The 15,976-nt window shown below is 43.8% G+C and overlaps 1 protein-coding gene across 5 annotated transcripts in view; it reads right to left on the bottom strand.

Moving 5' to 3' along the window:
* Positions 1 to 15,976, bottom strand: part of EMB3142 (nuclear pore complex protein (DUF3414)) — a 108,992-nt gene that overhangs the window by 56,928 nt on the left and 36,088 nt on the right. For all 5 annotated transcript variants that reach the window (XR_015189491.1, XM_086522340.1, XM_086522313.1 and 2 more), the window contains 2 exons: positions 885 to 1,035; positions 632 to 744 (listed from right to left, as the gene is read on the bottom strand). Coding sequence is in view for 4 of the 5 variants with exons in the window: in XM_086522340.1 (XP_086378466.1) it covers positions 632 to 744; positions 885 to 1,035 (264 nt within the window). In the remaining variant the exon portion in view is untranslated. The remainder of the gene's footprint in view (positions 1 to 631; positions 745 to 884; positions 1,036 to 15,976) is intronic.

The following is a 15,976-nucleotide window of genomic DNA, read 5'->3' as shown; positions in this document are numbered from 1 at the left end:
AAAAGACTTGGATATTTGTGAAATATAAACAGTACCCAGAATTTATAAAGGCGGTAATATGTAGGTGACAACAAGATATATGTAGGTGACAACAAGATATATCTACCAACAGTATATGGACGTTTTCTTGACACTTGGTTAAGACAAAGAGGATAGTCGACACTATGGCCATGCTCTTTGGGCAAGCCAAAAAGTGGAAGTCAATACAAGCATAAGCAAGCAACTATGGGCGACTCTGTGGGACAATTACAGAAAAAATCACCTTGTACACAAACCTTGTCCAACTGTTTTTCGGCCCTGCTAGTTAAAAGCCACTACTGAAAAACAAAGCAGCACAAAAAAAAAATACAGCCCATGACCCACTTTTAACTGATCAATTGCATACAATTAAGCATCTTATATTATATTATTTAGGCTGCTTTACGTAACCAACCGATTTTGGCATTCTTCAGGTGGCTGGGCTGTTTTTCACCACTCACCTGAAAAATTGCGGCCGGGGGGGGGGGGGAGGACCTAATATGACGCATAGAGACACACATTCAGAGCAACCATTTGTGCCCTTTCTCAGCCGTTTATACAAGAGATATTTAATGGGAACATATCTAGAGAATATTTAAATCCGTGATTTTACCTGAAATGCCTCTTAGGCTGAAGAACAGTCCTCTCGACTGGGCCATCAACATCAAACTTCAAGAGCAAGTGGGTAATGTTGGGAGCAGGTCGTCTCAAATTGCTTATCAAAAGCTGCATAACAAAAAAAGAAAACACTGAGGGTTGTAACCAGCACGCAACTAGAACCAACCTCCATGTTTAGAAATCAATAAACAACACAATCAAATAGGGTTATAGTCCTTAATAAATAAATCAACAAAGTACTTAAATACCTGTAATATCAAAAAACCTGAATCTTCCTTGAAGCTTTCAGGAGCATTCGCATCCTGACTGCGTGCCTCTAGACAAGCTGCATAGTCTTCTATCAGATTATCCGCCACACCAGCCTCCAGAATAATAGAAACTAACTGAGACTGCCGTGCACTACATCCAAAAGCTTTTCATTTTTCTCTCTTTATGTAGATCTATACATGGGCACTCAGTACAAACACGTACAACACACACGATTCATCAATGTGGATAAATAAAATGTAGGACTAGTAACTTTTGTCTATCATTTACTTTAATGCAAAAATGTTGTGAACATATTTAAAGCTCTTTGTATCAAAAGCAGCTTAAAGACTATTGCTATTTACTACAGGTGCTCAAAAGCAACCTGATCTAGTGATCCACATGTAAAAGCAAAAACTTTTGGTTAGAGAACTGCCTCGTGAACATGACCCGTCCAGATCAGAGCTCTTGATATTCCAACGTAGCAAAATTAGCCATCACACCCACACCGCGTTGATCTCTAACGGGTGTCTTGATGCACTAAAATTACATACCTAGGCAATCTCATCCAATTAGGAATATTCAGTGGTTGGCATATCATAATGCAGCACAAATGCTCACATATGCATGTTACAAGACACAACTAATAGCGTTGCTGAGCACTCCCCCAAGACAGACCGTCTGCGGTATGAAGCTACTCAACGACTACCTCGTCCCTCTCCCCACAACTAACCAAAAAAGGTCCGGGCCATGAGCTCAAAGAACTGATACAACCAAACGCCCCCCAAACCGCGGCCTGTGTCGCTTGGAGTTTTCAAGCATACAACCAAACGCTCCCGGGACATCCCGTCTACGTCATTTCGAGGTTCAAACAATACCAAAACAACATTTCTCACTACTCCACCCGGGAGTAAATCACCAACCATTGAAACCAATATTAAAACAAGAGTCAAACAATTCAAATCGGCAAGACAGGCTTAGAACAGATACCATCCATTTCAAACAAATTTTAAACAAGATCACCAAACAAGATCTCAAACAAAATTCAAAAAACTCCTAAATTAAACCAGAACACAATCGCTTTTAACTTAAAGAGTTAGCCTTGGTTGGTTTGCAGCAAAGACAGAGAGCACAGGAACGAATGACACCTAGGAAGAGGGTTCCTCTTCACAAGACAGACAAGCTCTTCCTCCAGCGTGGCAAAGGTTCACGGCCACCCTTGCTTTACCTTTTGTTGATTTGATGCTCCACAAGGTCAAGCATTTAAGACTCGGGAGCTAGAAGAGGATGCATTTAGGACACAATTGGTTGTTGATGTGAATGTGTTTTCTCGGTTGGTGCAAAATCCTAGGTTTATAAAAATTCTGCAAGCACCACCACTGTCACAGCAGACAAGGCAACTCTCTCATGTACGACAGCTTAAAGGCTCAAGCCCAGGTCCCTTGTGCGTCACAGCAGGGCAGGGAGCACTCGGATGTTGCGGAATCAATTGGGGCTTCAAGACAAATTCCTTTTGTCCACGATCAAGTGGTTAGGACGCCTATTCCACAAGCTTTCAGAGTCCAAATGTTGCATTAAATGGACAGGGAACCAATTTCCAAACTATGCAATAGGTTCTTCCACCACCCACAGTACATCCTCGGTATTTTGGGGGTGGATCTGTGTTTCAAAGCATGGCTGGTTATGCGCCTCAAATCCAGCAATATATGCCAAGAACAGTCTTTGGGGGTATGCAAGGCATAATGCCAAACCCCATGTATGGTAGCATTGGCATGCAGCAAGGGTTTCAGTGCAATCAAGGCCAATTTGGGGTGCCATTGGGCAATTTTGGCATGGCTGGTTTTTTCGACAAACACGCACATATGGCACCAGTGACTCAGAATGTCAAAGCCAAGGGACGCCGATGATCCCTATTACAATGCCCATGTTGGAGACAATTCCCTATGATAATTTGGGAGCACTCGAAAAGCCAAAAGCATACAAAGAAGGTGGTGCAGCTGTGAAGTTTGATACTTTCAGCAGCTTTGAGGATAAGACAAAGGCTCTTTCTTTCCTCTAGCAGTTTGATACAGCTTATGCAAGGGCGAATTTTACAGAGGTCTCCAAGGTCAGCAAAGCTACCATTTTGCCTCCAAGGTCTGGAAAGCTGCCACTTTCTTCAAAAGGAAATGTGCTTACATGGTGGACGACATTGTTGATGCAAGGACATGCACCCGCCACATGGGTATACTTAAGGCAAATTTTTGCATCTACATGGCTGTCAAATGAATTTAAAGCCGATATCATGACGGATTGGCACCAACTCACTGCAGCTACTTGAAAGAGCCTAGAGGAGTACAATCGGAGGTTCTATAAAGCGTTGCTCTTAGTAACCTCCTACAAGTTTGTGCCACTGACGGAGCAGATTGAGAATATTGTTGTGGGCTGCCCATAGGGCTTTGAGACTACCGTACAAAGAACAGAGTGGCTACCCTTACTCGGCTTCTGGAAGTTGCCAACACTGGTCATGCTTTGTTGAAGGGAGAGGAAAGTGGGTTTCAAGGCAACATATCACAAACTAATGACGCGGCATGACCACTCGGGCAGGGAGCTGATGACATGGCTGTTGACGTGGACAACCATACGGATTCTCGTTGATTACGCTGGCATGCTGCGTGGCAGCAGTACGGACCCCACATTTTGCATTGGCATGCCACGTGGTAGGCAATACCGATTTTCGCAATTTGTGCTAATTGCTCTTTGGGGCAGTTTTTGAACCAGATGCTTTTGAGATTGACTACTTTTGAACTGATTGCTTTTGGAGCATCCCTTGTAAGAATAAATAGAGCCCTTGGGGCCTCACTCTGCACAGCATCTGGACACAGAGTCTAAAGAGCACAGGTCTTTCGGGAGTTGTAACTTTGCTCCAGCGTTAACATAAAAATAAATACTAAAAGGGACGCCAGATTTTGGGGCCAATACCTTTGGGCACGGAACTACGTCGAGCCATGTTGACTCTGGTTTAGCCGTGTGATATAGTTGTGAAGTATTTTAAGTGATTCTCTAGTGTGTCGTGTCACATTCCCGACTTGGGGTGCCTAAACTTGTAACAGTGGTATCAGAGCACAGCCAATCTCTCTTCTACCGCTACCACGATACACATGGATTCAAACGACGAATCCCGCAAGAATCAGACGAACCCACTCGACAACTCCGAATCGGGTGAAAGTACGAAAAACTCAAATGGACAATCAGAACAAGAATACGAGCCTCCGCGGCCTACGGAGTATCAACGAATGAAGATGCAACGTCAACAACAGGTTGATGCATGTGCCAAGCAGATGCTACATTACTCGAAAGATTCATAGTACGCGAAATTTTCAACCCATCATCCGATTGACGAGGTACATTATCACAAGACGGGCACCACGTACCAATGGAAAAGAACAGACTGAACAAGCTTTTAGCACTTCAATAACAACTGAACTGAAAGAGAGAGAGCACACGCAACACGGAGTGGCAGAATTGCATCCCAGAGAGTATTGGCCCCAAACCTTGGCACCCCTTTCGGTATTTCTTTATATTGCATCAACACAGTACAAGCCGGTACTCCACGCTCTACACCTTTGTCCAGAAGCATGTCTGAGAATGAGCCCATGGGCTCATTTTTAAAGGCCCTAGGTCCAAAAGCGGTTTACATGAAAAGCCTTAAACTCAAAAGCATCTGGTAAAAAAGCATCTTGTCCAAAAGATGCCAAAGCAAATTACGAAAATCCGTACAGTCTGCCACGTCAGCAGTCAACGTGAAACGCAGGATTCCGTACAGTCTACCACGTCAGCAAGCCAGCGCGAAATACCGACTTCTGTACAATTCCACACGTCATCTTCCTCTACTGCTTCTACTTCTTAGGGTTAGGGCTTCTTAGGGTTAGGGCCCCTCGATTGGGATCTGCACAGTGGCTCTATTCTCCAGTGGCTTGACACATCGGCAGTTTGTGACATCTCCTCTTCTTGAAAGAACGTAATCGTCCGCGATTACAACATATCTGCAAAACAACTCCCGAGAGTCATTCCAAGGGACAATCAGTTTTCTTTTTTTGTTAAGAAGTTGGCTTCTCCTTTCGGCTCTTTTGATCAAGGAGTTGGCTTCTCCTTTCGTCAAGATCAGAACTCTTGATATTCCAAGGTTGTAAAATTAGCCATCAACCCCAGACCCCACTGATCTTCCACGGGTGTCTTGATGCACTAAAATTACATACCCACGCAATCTCATCCAATTAGGAATATTCAGTGATTGGCACATCACAATGCAACACAGATGCTTACATATGCATGTTACAAGACACAACAAGCAGCGCCGCTGAGCACTCCTCGAGACAAACGGTCTGCGGTATGAAGCTACTCAACAATTAACTCGTCACTCCCCCCGCAAATTACCTAAAAACGTCCGGGTCAGGGAGCTCAGACTCCAAAGGACTGCACAACCAAACGCTCCCCACACCGCAGCCTGCGTCGCTTGGAGGTTCAAACATACAACCAAACGCTTCCCAGACATCCCATTTGCGTCGTTCGGAGGTTTTCAAGCATACAACAAAACGCTCCTCACACATCCCGTCCACATCATTCCGAGGTTTTCAAGCATACAACGAAACGCTCCGCAGACATCACGTTTGCGTCGTTTCGAGGTTCAAACAAAACCAAAACAACATTTCTCACTTCTCCACCCCGGAGTAAAATCACCAATCATTGAAACCAGTATCCAAACGAGTATTCAAACCAGAGTTAAACAGTTCAAATCGGCACCAAGACAGGTTGAAAACAGATACCATCCATTTCAAACAAATTTCAAATAGGATCACCAAACAAGTTCTCAAACAGAACTCAAACTTAAAAGAAATCTCGACATCAACCAAGCTCCGAAAGACGATTGACTTTTTTTCTTGAAACCTGCACCAAAAAAAAAAATAGGGTTAGGTTCCTTCCATATGGGTCGTAGTTGACCGCACCATGGTCCATAAGCTCTTGGACAGACAGTGTTCCTGTGGCGGTGATGGTAGTCCCAAGACATAGCAGTCACATGGGACCTCCAAGGTTATCAATAAGAGACACCTGCTGAGAGACGATAAAGACTGCAAGTTGTAATCTGCTAGGGTTTCCGTGGCAAGCATTTCAAGATAGCCCACTCTGCCAGAAGCTGCACTCTGAAGGAAGATGTCAAAAACCATATAACTTCAGGCAAAAATTTTCTTGAAAGCTTGCCAAGTCCATGGAGTGTGCGGCTTGGTAGCTATAGTCATTAATCTCTGTAAGGCATTGCTTCTAAGAAAAACAGTGACTCGCAACAAATCTTGGATCCTTCTCTTGCAAGTGATCTTTTTGGCTTATGCCCTATAAGACATGAGCGGTAAAGACGGGAGCGCGCCCGATGCGCAATGAAGTAAGGATGGGAGTGGCTAATAAGTCCCAGGTCATGACTCGAAGATACTTCAAATAAGATTCCAATAGACTTTGTAGGCGCCGGTTTGCTCTGTCTGCTCTTTTGTAGAAGCGGCATGCTTTCACAAAAGCACACCCCTGGTGCCTTGATACCACTGTCACAAGAAAGACGGGCACCACGTGCCAATCGAAAAGAACAGACTATACAGACTTTTAGCACTTCAATAACAACTCAACTGAAAGAGAGAGAGCACACGCGACACGGAGTGGCAGAATTTCACCCTCTACATCCGTACAAACTTCCATCTCAACTGCAACCTCATCCATTATATGTTCTTCAATATTCATAGCCAACACTTCCTCGACGGTGTTCAAAAATGCCTCCTCAATATGAAGATGTTCTGCCTCATTCTCCTGTCCTATGATTGGGACTATATCTTCAATTAATTGCTCTTGAACTTCCTCATCTGCATTATCCATCAGTATCACTTCACATTCAACACCCTCTGGTTTAGGTTGGTCCTGAACCTGTAGTTCCCTCTTATACTTCAACTGTAAAAAATGATATTTCAGTTCGGTGAACTTCTTCTACAACAACAGATTTTCTTCCTTAGCCTCTTCTTCGGCAAAGGCATGGTATGGCTTACTAAACACATTAGCAGCTTCATGTTCAGGTTCAAGTTCAGGGTCAAGTTCAGGTTCAGGTTTCTCTTCAAAAATGGAAGAAAGATTCAAGGTAGGATGAAAACTTTCCAACCATTAGACACTGCCTCTTGAACATATACAATATCTCTGCATGTAGATGAAACATTAGGAAACCTGATTTAGACTCCGTATGCCAAAACAATTGATTTTCCTGAAAATCTTGATTCAAGAAACATCCAAACTGGTTTGATTCAAGGCTTGAAAATAACAAGTTGAACTCTCCTTCACACATAAAAAACACCACCAGATGGCTTGCTTACATCCCCTCTCAAAAACATTCAAAAATCCACTTTGTAGCTGCAAATCTCTCCAATCAAAGATATCTCCCTGAAACTGCATACTTTTGACTTGTATTCCCTGAAAAACTTCCCTTATGTCATCAATCATGAAGACATAAAACCAATGAGATATAAGAAAATCAACGTCATCTCCTCCATCAACAACATCACATAGAAATGTAGAACCATCTTCAAGAAAACCCACTTCACCATCTGTTGCTACATTGGCTTTATCTTACAGAAAAATAATTCTAATGAATTATTGGATTTATAAGTGAGAGGGTTTTCTCGCTTGGAACACCAAGGAAAAATAATTCTAAATGAATTATTGGAATTTTAAGTGAGAGGGCTTTTCTCACTGAAGACATCCGAGTACAGATTATTCCTAGTGCGTCATTCAAAGTAATGACGGGAGCACTGAGAACGGGAATATCTGTAAGGCCACCAAGAACGGATACTTCTGATGTGTCGCATCAGATGGGTACAGGGAACATCGGAAAGAAGTACCCGACCATCCAGGAACGGACATCTCTGATGCGTCATAGGATGGGTGACAAAGAGCATTGTGAAGGAGATTGTACCGAAAGTTCGGTAGGAAAGGACTAGGTGACAGGTATTCCTGATGCGTCACAAGGTGGGTGACGGGTGCATCGGAAAGGGAATATCCATAGTTGGGAGGAAATTCCGAACTGTGTTGGAATTGTGCACAAGGAAAAACAAGCACTTGAATGAAGATGGGTTCAGAGGAAACTTTGAGGAAAAAACAAATGCTTTCTGAGAAAGCGGATTGCTTTTCGGGAAAGCAAATGCTCCCGCGAGGAAGTTTATGTTTGCATTGCAATTGTGCATGTGATTGCATCCAGGGACGCCTGGGAAGTGCTGTGAAAGCATTGTTTTTAACTTATAAGGTTTTATTGAGTTTTTGGGCAGGTTCATACTATTTTTAAAATACGTCGACCGCCCACTTAACATGTGGGCAGCCATCTGATAAATAAGGCAACAGATCAGCCAACGTTTTCTCTCTCTCTTTTTCTGGCAGAACAGCGGAAAAAAAAATTATTAAAACAAAAAAAAAAAGCGGCCGCGATCTCTACGCGAGCAGCTATACGTGCCCGTGGCTAGGAGCTATAAAAGCATCACATGCCCTCACTCAGAGGGGAGGATCAATTTTTGCAAGAAGGAGATGCTGCTGCAAAGTTCACCCGCAAAGAAGACGTTTGCCGGTGATGCCCATGGCTGCCCCAAGTGTACCAGATGTCACCAAGACTCAATGCGCCAGTTCCCTCGCAAAGAAGTGCCTACGGAGCGTGTTTCCATTGCGACAAGCTGCTGTTTTTTTCTGTTTTCAGCCCATAAACGTCGTAGACGGGGCTGATTTACGAGAAGGAACCCAAGAACACACCTCTTTTGTGTGTAGGATTGGAAGAGAGGATTTTTTATGCAGAGATCTCTTCCGGGGAATTGCTTTTTCGAGAACCGAGTTGTGTTACGAGCGTCGCGACTTTGAAGGTACGATTTTTATGTTATGATCTCTAGTATTTGATTGCAGGTGTACTTCCTCTTCGTGAGGGAGTAGGAGCAGAGGAAGGCATGAGCCTCTGCAGGATAAAAGCGCTCTGAGGAACTAGAGCCAGATCAGCCCAAGGGTTTCATACCCAAGTTTGGGAAGCAGATCCACGGATTGAAGAGAGGTAGACTCTCGAGATGTGATCCGGAAGTTGAAATTCCCAAGGGAAGGACTTCGTTTCCAAGAAAGCGGAGTTATTCTGCAGGAACAGGACTCTGGAAACAGAGTCGGAAAAGAGTTGCAGGGATGCCATGCCCCGAGTCTGGAAGGTGTGATCCAGAGGCGAGAACCTTGGTTCTCAAGGATTTGGAATAAGGAACGGAAGTTCCTTGGAATAGGGTTTTGCCCTAGGAATCGGAAGCCGAGGCTTCCGGGAACCATCAAGTCTTATTCTAGAACGAACGTGGTAATACATTCGGTTCAAAGTGCTTGTATAGACTTCTCCTCAGTAATAAAGATACTATTACGGGGGAGGGGGGCCAGCCCATCTTCTGGTCCCCAGTACTGTGTCGATCTTCTCACTCTCTCTCTCTCTATCTATATCTCTCTATATCCTCTGGCTTCAATATTAAGTGATAAATTTTATTTATCCGAGTATATTTTATATTGTTTATGCGTTCCCGTTTGTGACAATGGTATCAGAGCATGGTCTCCTCTCTTTCTCTGTAAAGAGGACGACTCTGGGAAGATACGAGAAGAAGCCATGACAAGCCAAGAGAGAAGTAAGCAAGCGGAAACCGAAGTCCTACAGGTAAAGCTCGCAGAGTTGGAAATTTTTTTCTTTCTGCAAGAAGGCGACACAAGATTTGGGATTCTCTGAGAAGGCGACAAGAGCATGATGCTCAAGAACCTAGAGAATCCAAGGAGCGGAATGCTCGAGATCCTTGTGAATCCAGAAGATATCCATGAACATCAATCCAAAACCATAGCCAAGAAATCCCGTCATCTCGGGAAGGATATGAAGACGGTCTCTAGACCTAGAAACACTCCAATCAAGTTTGATACTTTTGACGGAAGGGAAGATTTCTTGAAAGCTACTGCTTTCATTCGACAATTTGAAGTTGCCTTTGCAAACGGCAATTTCTGAAAAGTATCGAAGGTGAGGCATGTGACCAAACACCTCAAGGGGATTGCAAGTACTTGGTGGTATACCAAAGCTCTCCAAGGAACTTACAACAACAATTCAAGGCTGAAATTCTCCGACAAATTTTTTTTCCCCTACGCTTTGAGGAAGGCATTCAAGAAGATTGGGATCGGTTTGCCTAATAGGAACACGAGCGAGTCAAAGCAAGTAGCGGTTCACTCTTGCCAAGGTAGCTCCATTCTTGATCCTCTCTGAGGAAGGAAAGATGAACAAATTTGACGAAGGACTTTTGCCCGAATTTTGTAAACGCATCTGCAAGATACTTTGCAGCAGATGGTGGAGTCAGCAATAAAAGCTGAAAGTGTACACCTTAATGTACATAGAATCCGATCCCCGCAATGGGACGAGAACCATTGAGCACAGAAACAACGAATTTTTGTTACCTCTCCTCGAAGGATACATTGCTATCCGGAGAAAGTTTATGGTAAGGGAATTCAATCTAACTCTTGAGTTTTCGACCCTCAAACTTTAAGTGAGAGGGCAAGTCTTTGATCAAAGTTAAATCTTTGAGGAACTCATAAAATGCGTATTGCTTTTATGCACAAGATATGCATGTGTCTAACCAAGACAATCACTCTCAAGTGTTTATGAGAGTAGAATTGAGTTGAAACATTGCTTTATGCGATGAATTGGTTTGCTCAACCATCCGAAAGGTCGACTATTGATCTCGTATCCGGTAGTTCACCAACAAATTGCCTACTAGTGCGGGTAGGATATTATGAAGGAACCATTCTGAGCTTTCAAGCAAAGAACAACTTTTATCAAGCTTAAGTACCTTACGAACCAACACTCCCTACCCGGTAGGGGAAGACATGGTAGAGCTTTTTGCACAAGTGAATGAACACTCTCTTTATGAGGGAAGGAACAAGCGACGTCTACAGCATGTGCTCGAGGACTCCAAGGATTAAAATCCTAGTTTATTTGATGAGCGCGTTTTGCTCTGAAATTGAGCCAAGGGATCGTCAGGTTGAGCGTCTTCGCTCTAAGCATCTTACAAAGGGAAGGTAATTTCCCAGGCTCACTAAAACTTATGTACACCTTTGAGTACATGGATAACACATGAAGATGCAGACATATGCTAAGGAACTGGACGGGAGTTTGTTATACCCTATTGAGCGCCTTTTTGCGCGCAAGGATATTCCAACATGAGAATCTCTATTTGAGATGTGTTTGGTAGAAGGACTTTGAGTCTCTATGGAGAAGAGGTTTTCTGATGATCGTTGATCATCGAGTACGCTATGTGCTTTTATCATTACAGAAGCAACTTTTGGTTGCGGTATATGTTTCTCCATGAGCAGGTCAAGTAGCATTTACACGTTGTTGAAATAAATTCGAACTATTATGTTCGTAAGAATATAGTTCGCCAACCGTTTCAAAATGGTAAGAATTACATATGGGAGAACATCCCTGAGAATCAAAGAGGGTGCGCTCTATTGTGAACCAGGTTTGAACGTACGTTCAAAAAAATGCTATGGCTAGAATCATATCGGCCTGAGATTTTGCAAGTCGTCATTGATGCTCGCAAGGTGAATCATTTTTTATGATTTTGTAAGGAAGAGACGTTAATGGGCGTCGGGAAAACACTTCTGGTGGTAATAACTCGCAGGAGGAAAAGATTGGAAGGAAGTGTCATCGTGCACAAAGAATCTTCGAATTGGAACCGTCCGCCTACGTTGAGCGACGGCCCGGAAAAAGAACCTTCTTTAAGGTGATCGCAAACTTTGTTTGTGAAAGAAAGACATCGAGCTTAATGCTCTATGACTTGGGTATTCCCTATGTGGGAGGACACAAGAGGTTTAATACCCTCTGGACTAACAGCACAAGATTATGCGCAAGGACAAATACCTAGATTGCTTTCTAGGAAGATTATTCTTCTCGAATTTGAGAAGACGGAATCAAGTTAACAGATTCTCGTAAAGACGTGAATGATGAGTTCTTACGTGGCTCGTTAGTTTGATGAATGGTGAAGGATATCCTCGAGGTACTAGAGGAACGAAATGAATCCGTAAGGTAAGTATTGAATTCTTGAATTTTTGCTCAATTTAATTTTTTAGTTCTCTTTTCAGAAAGAACTAGCTCAACTCACCTTTGAGCAAGATTTGGAATCTTTCCGGTTTCTCCCAGGCAGTTCAGTGGGACCTCTACAGTTGAGGACAACTGTTTATAAGTGAGAGGGATGTTGCTAAATTGGCTTTATCTTACAGAAAAATAATTCTAAATGAATTATTGGATTTATAAGTCAGAGGGTTTTCTCGCTTGGAAAACCAAGGAAAAATAATTCTAAATGAATTATTGGAATTTTAAGTGAGAGGGCTTTCCTCACTGGAGACATCCGAGTACAGAGTATTCCTAGTGCGTCATTCAAAGTAATGACGGGAGCACTGAGAACGGGAATATCTGTAAGGCCACCAGGAACGGGTACTTCTGATGCGTCACATCGGATGGGTGACAGGGAGCATCGGAAAGAAGTATCCGACCATCCGGAAACGGACATCTCTGATGCGTCATAGGATGGGTGACATAGAGCATCATGAAGGAGATTGTACCGTTAGTTCGTTAGGAAAGGACTAGGTGATGGGTATTCCCGATGCGTCACAAGGTGAGTGACGGGTGCATCGGAAAGGGAATATCCATAGTTGGGAGGAAATTCCGAACTGTGTTAGAATTGTGCACAAGGAAAAACAAGCACTTGAATGAAGATGGGTTCAGAGAAGACTTTAAGGAAAAAACAGATGCTTTCTGAGAAAGCGGATTGCTTTTCGAGAAAGCAAATGCTTTCCCGCGAGGAAGTTTATGTTTGCATTGCAATTGTGTGGAGCGTGTTTCCATCGCGACAAGCTGCTGTTTTTCTCTGTTTTCAGCCCATAAACGTCGTAGACGGGGCTGATTTACGAGAAGGAACCCGAGAACACACCTCTTTTGTGTGTAGGATTGGAAGAGAGGATTTTTTATGCAGAGATCTCTTTCGGGGAATTGCTTTTTCGAGAACCGAGTTGAGTTACGAGCGTCGCGACTTTGAAGGTACGATTTTTATGTTATGATCTCTAGTATTTGATTGCAGGTGTACTTCCTCTTCGTGAGGGAGTAGGAGCAGAGGAAGGCATGAGCCTCTGCAGGATAAAAGCGCTCTGAGGAACTAGAGCCAGATCAGCCCAAGGGTTTCATACCCAAGTTTGGGAAGCAGATCCACGGATTGAAGAGAGGTAGACTCTCGAGATGTGATCCGGAAGTTGAAATTCCCAAGGGAAGGACTTCGTTTCCAAGAAAGCGGAGTTATTCTGCAGGAACAGGACTCTGGAAACAGAGTCGGAAAAGAGTTGCAGGGATGCCATGCCACGAGTCTGGAAGGTGTGATCCAAAGGCGAGAACCTTGGTTCTCAAGGATTTGGAATAAGGAACGGAAGTTCCTTGGAATAGGGTTTTGCCCTAGGAATCGGAAGCCGAGGCTTCCGGGAACCACCAAGTCTTATTCTAGAACGAACGTGGTAATACATTCGGTTCAAAGTGCTTGTATAGACTTCTCCTCAGTAATAAAGATACTATTACGGGGGAGGGGGACCAACCCATCTTCTGGTCCCCAGTACTATGTCGATCTTCTCACTCTCTCTCTCTCTCTATCTATTTCTCTGTATATCCTCTGGCTTCAATATTAAGTGATAAATTTTATTTATCCGAGTGTATTTTATATTGTTTATGCGTTCCCGTTCGTACCCAAGTTTGGGAAGCAAATCCACGGATTGAAGAGAGGTAGACTCTCGAGATGTGATCCGGAAGTTGAAATTCCCAAGGGAAGGACTTCGTGTCCAAGAAAGCGGAGTTATTCTGCAGAACAGGACTCTGGAAACAGAGTCGGAAAAGAGTTGCAAGGATGCCATGCCCCGAGTCTGGAAGGTGTGATCCAGAGGCGAGAACCTTGGTTCTCAAGGATTTGAAATAAGGAACGGAAGTTCCTTGGAATAGAGTTTTGCCCTAGGAATCGGAAGCCGAGGCTTCCGGGAACCATCAAGTCTTATTCTAGAATGAATGTGGCAATACGTTCACTTCAAGTGCTTGTATAGACTTCTCCTCAGTAATAAAGATACTATTACGGGGGGAGGGGACCAGCCCATCTTCTGGTCCCCTGTATTGTGTTGATCTTCTCACTCTTTCTCTCTCTCTATCTATTTCTCTCTGTATCCTCTGGCTTCAATATTAAGTCATAAATTTTATTTATCCGAGTATATTTTATATTGTTTATGCGTTCTCGTTTGTGACACCATCATCAAGAACTTGCAAAAGGTTTACATAATGTCCTCAAAGGCCCCCACATCAGGTCTATGCGAACCATTACAGTTCCAAACCGCCATCCTGAGAGTGGTCCCATAGGTCTTGCACCGTCATGTAGAGCGGTGCTCTGTAATCACTACTCGTCCATTTCTGTAGAAAGCTAACTTTCCCCTCTCCCTTGCTGCTATAATCTCTGGCATGACCTCTCTCATATGTGCAAGCAGTGAGAGCGTAAGATCATCTCCTAAAAAGATACCTGTTTTCTTGAGGGTTGGCCTCTTCTTTAAAAAGTCTTTCTTTTCTTCCATAGAGGGAAAGCGCAAAATGAGAGCCGGTTCTTTTGAACTCTCCCCATTACCTTCACTCTTCTTGCCCACTCTCCAAGCTTGTGTGCGCGAGGGCTTCTCCACCCCCATCATGGACATGAGGCTCTTCACCTCTTGGTCCACCTTATCTGAATCTTTTAGGCCAGTCACTCTCACGTGTCGAGCACGTACCCTTCTTCGTTGTTCCTCTTAAAGTGTCTTGTTGATGATGTCGGGATTTCCTTGCCCTTTCCCTTCTTGACAACTTCAATCCATTTTTCAGCCTCATCCATCTTCTTTTGCGTTTTGGAGAGAACCTCCACCCATGAGGTCTTCTTTTCTCCTTCCTCCTTTATTTCTTTGACTTGTGCTCGTATACTATTCAGCTCATCGATCATTGATGGTTGAATTTCTCCATCTTCAAGGCGTCCTCCCTCTTTGGTTTCGTGGAGTTCCTTCCTAAGGGTGGAGATGCTACCTTTTAAAGCTTGAATATCATCCCGGAACTCCTTGCGTTCTAGTTCCCTCGCCTGTTCCTCCCTCTTTTTCCATTCAAGAATTAAATTCTTCTCTTTCTTCCACTCATCCATGTGGGGTCGAGGACAGTTGATGCCGAACATATCAGGATACAGATGGGAGACAGCTTGCCGGACATGCACCAGATCTGCGCATGGGAATAGAGGATCAGGAGGTGTAGAAGTTCTTTTCAAAGAGTAGCTCCAACCACTACTGCACATAGTTCGGAGAGATGATCAGGCCAAATACTTGTGGGTGAGGCTGAGGGCAGAGACTGGACGTTTCTTGTACATCGCCATATGCTATTTTCCTCCCAGCACTTCAGTATATGCTTCACCCAGAGGACAGTCTCCTTACTCTGTACTTGATGATGATATCTGGGAGTTCTCCAGAGATGGAGACATCATACTCCCGGGGGATTTCAATGCCCGTACAAGCAGCTCACAGACGGTCTTCTATGACACCTCAGAGGAGATGCTTAGAGAGCTAGAGCCAGAGGAGATGGGACTTGAGAGATGCTCACACGACAGAGAGCATACAGAGTATGGGAGATACCTGAGGGAGATGACGACTACTCACAGTTTAGCCATACTGAATGGCTTACCGACTTTCCCATTGTCTACAAGTTTTACTTGTTTTCCACACAGACATGGGTCCAGCACTGTAGACTATGTTTTGACACATCCGAGCTTGATCTCACATTCACGATTTCACAGTGGGGCCCAAGCCTGTAGGGATAGCAGTAGATCATGCACTTTTGACATTATCAGTCTCCTTTGAGTACAGTACATCTCAGGCCTCACAGGGTGGTAGACATCCACGCTATACTTTTACACCAGAGACTGACTCAGTCTATGCAGAGGAGATACGTAGGCTTTTATGCACATCAGAGCCAGTA

The sequence above is a fragment of the Adiantum capillus-veneris genome, chromosome 1, assembly GCF_014529385.1.
Source record: "Adiantum capillus-veneris isolate H3 chromosome 1, ASM1452938v2, whole genome shotgun sequence".
NCBI classification, from domain to species: domain Eukaryota; kingdom Viridiplantae; phylum Streptophyta; class Polypodiopsida; order Polypodiales; family Pteridaceae; genus Adiantum; species Adiantum capillus-veneris.
This window is presented reverse-complemented; position numbering and strand designations above follow the sequence as displayed.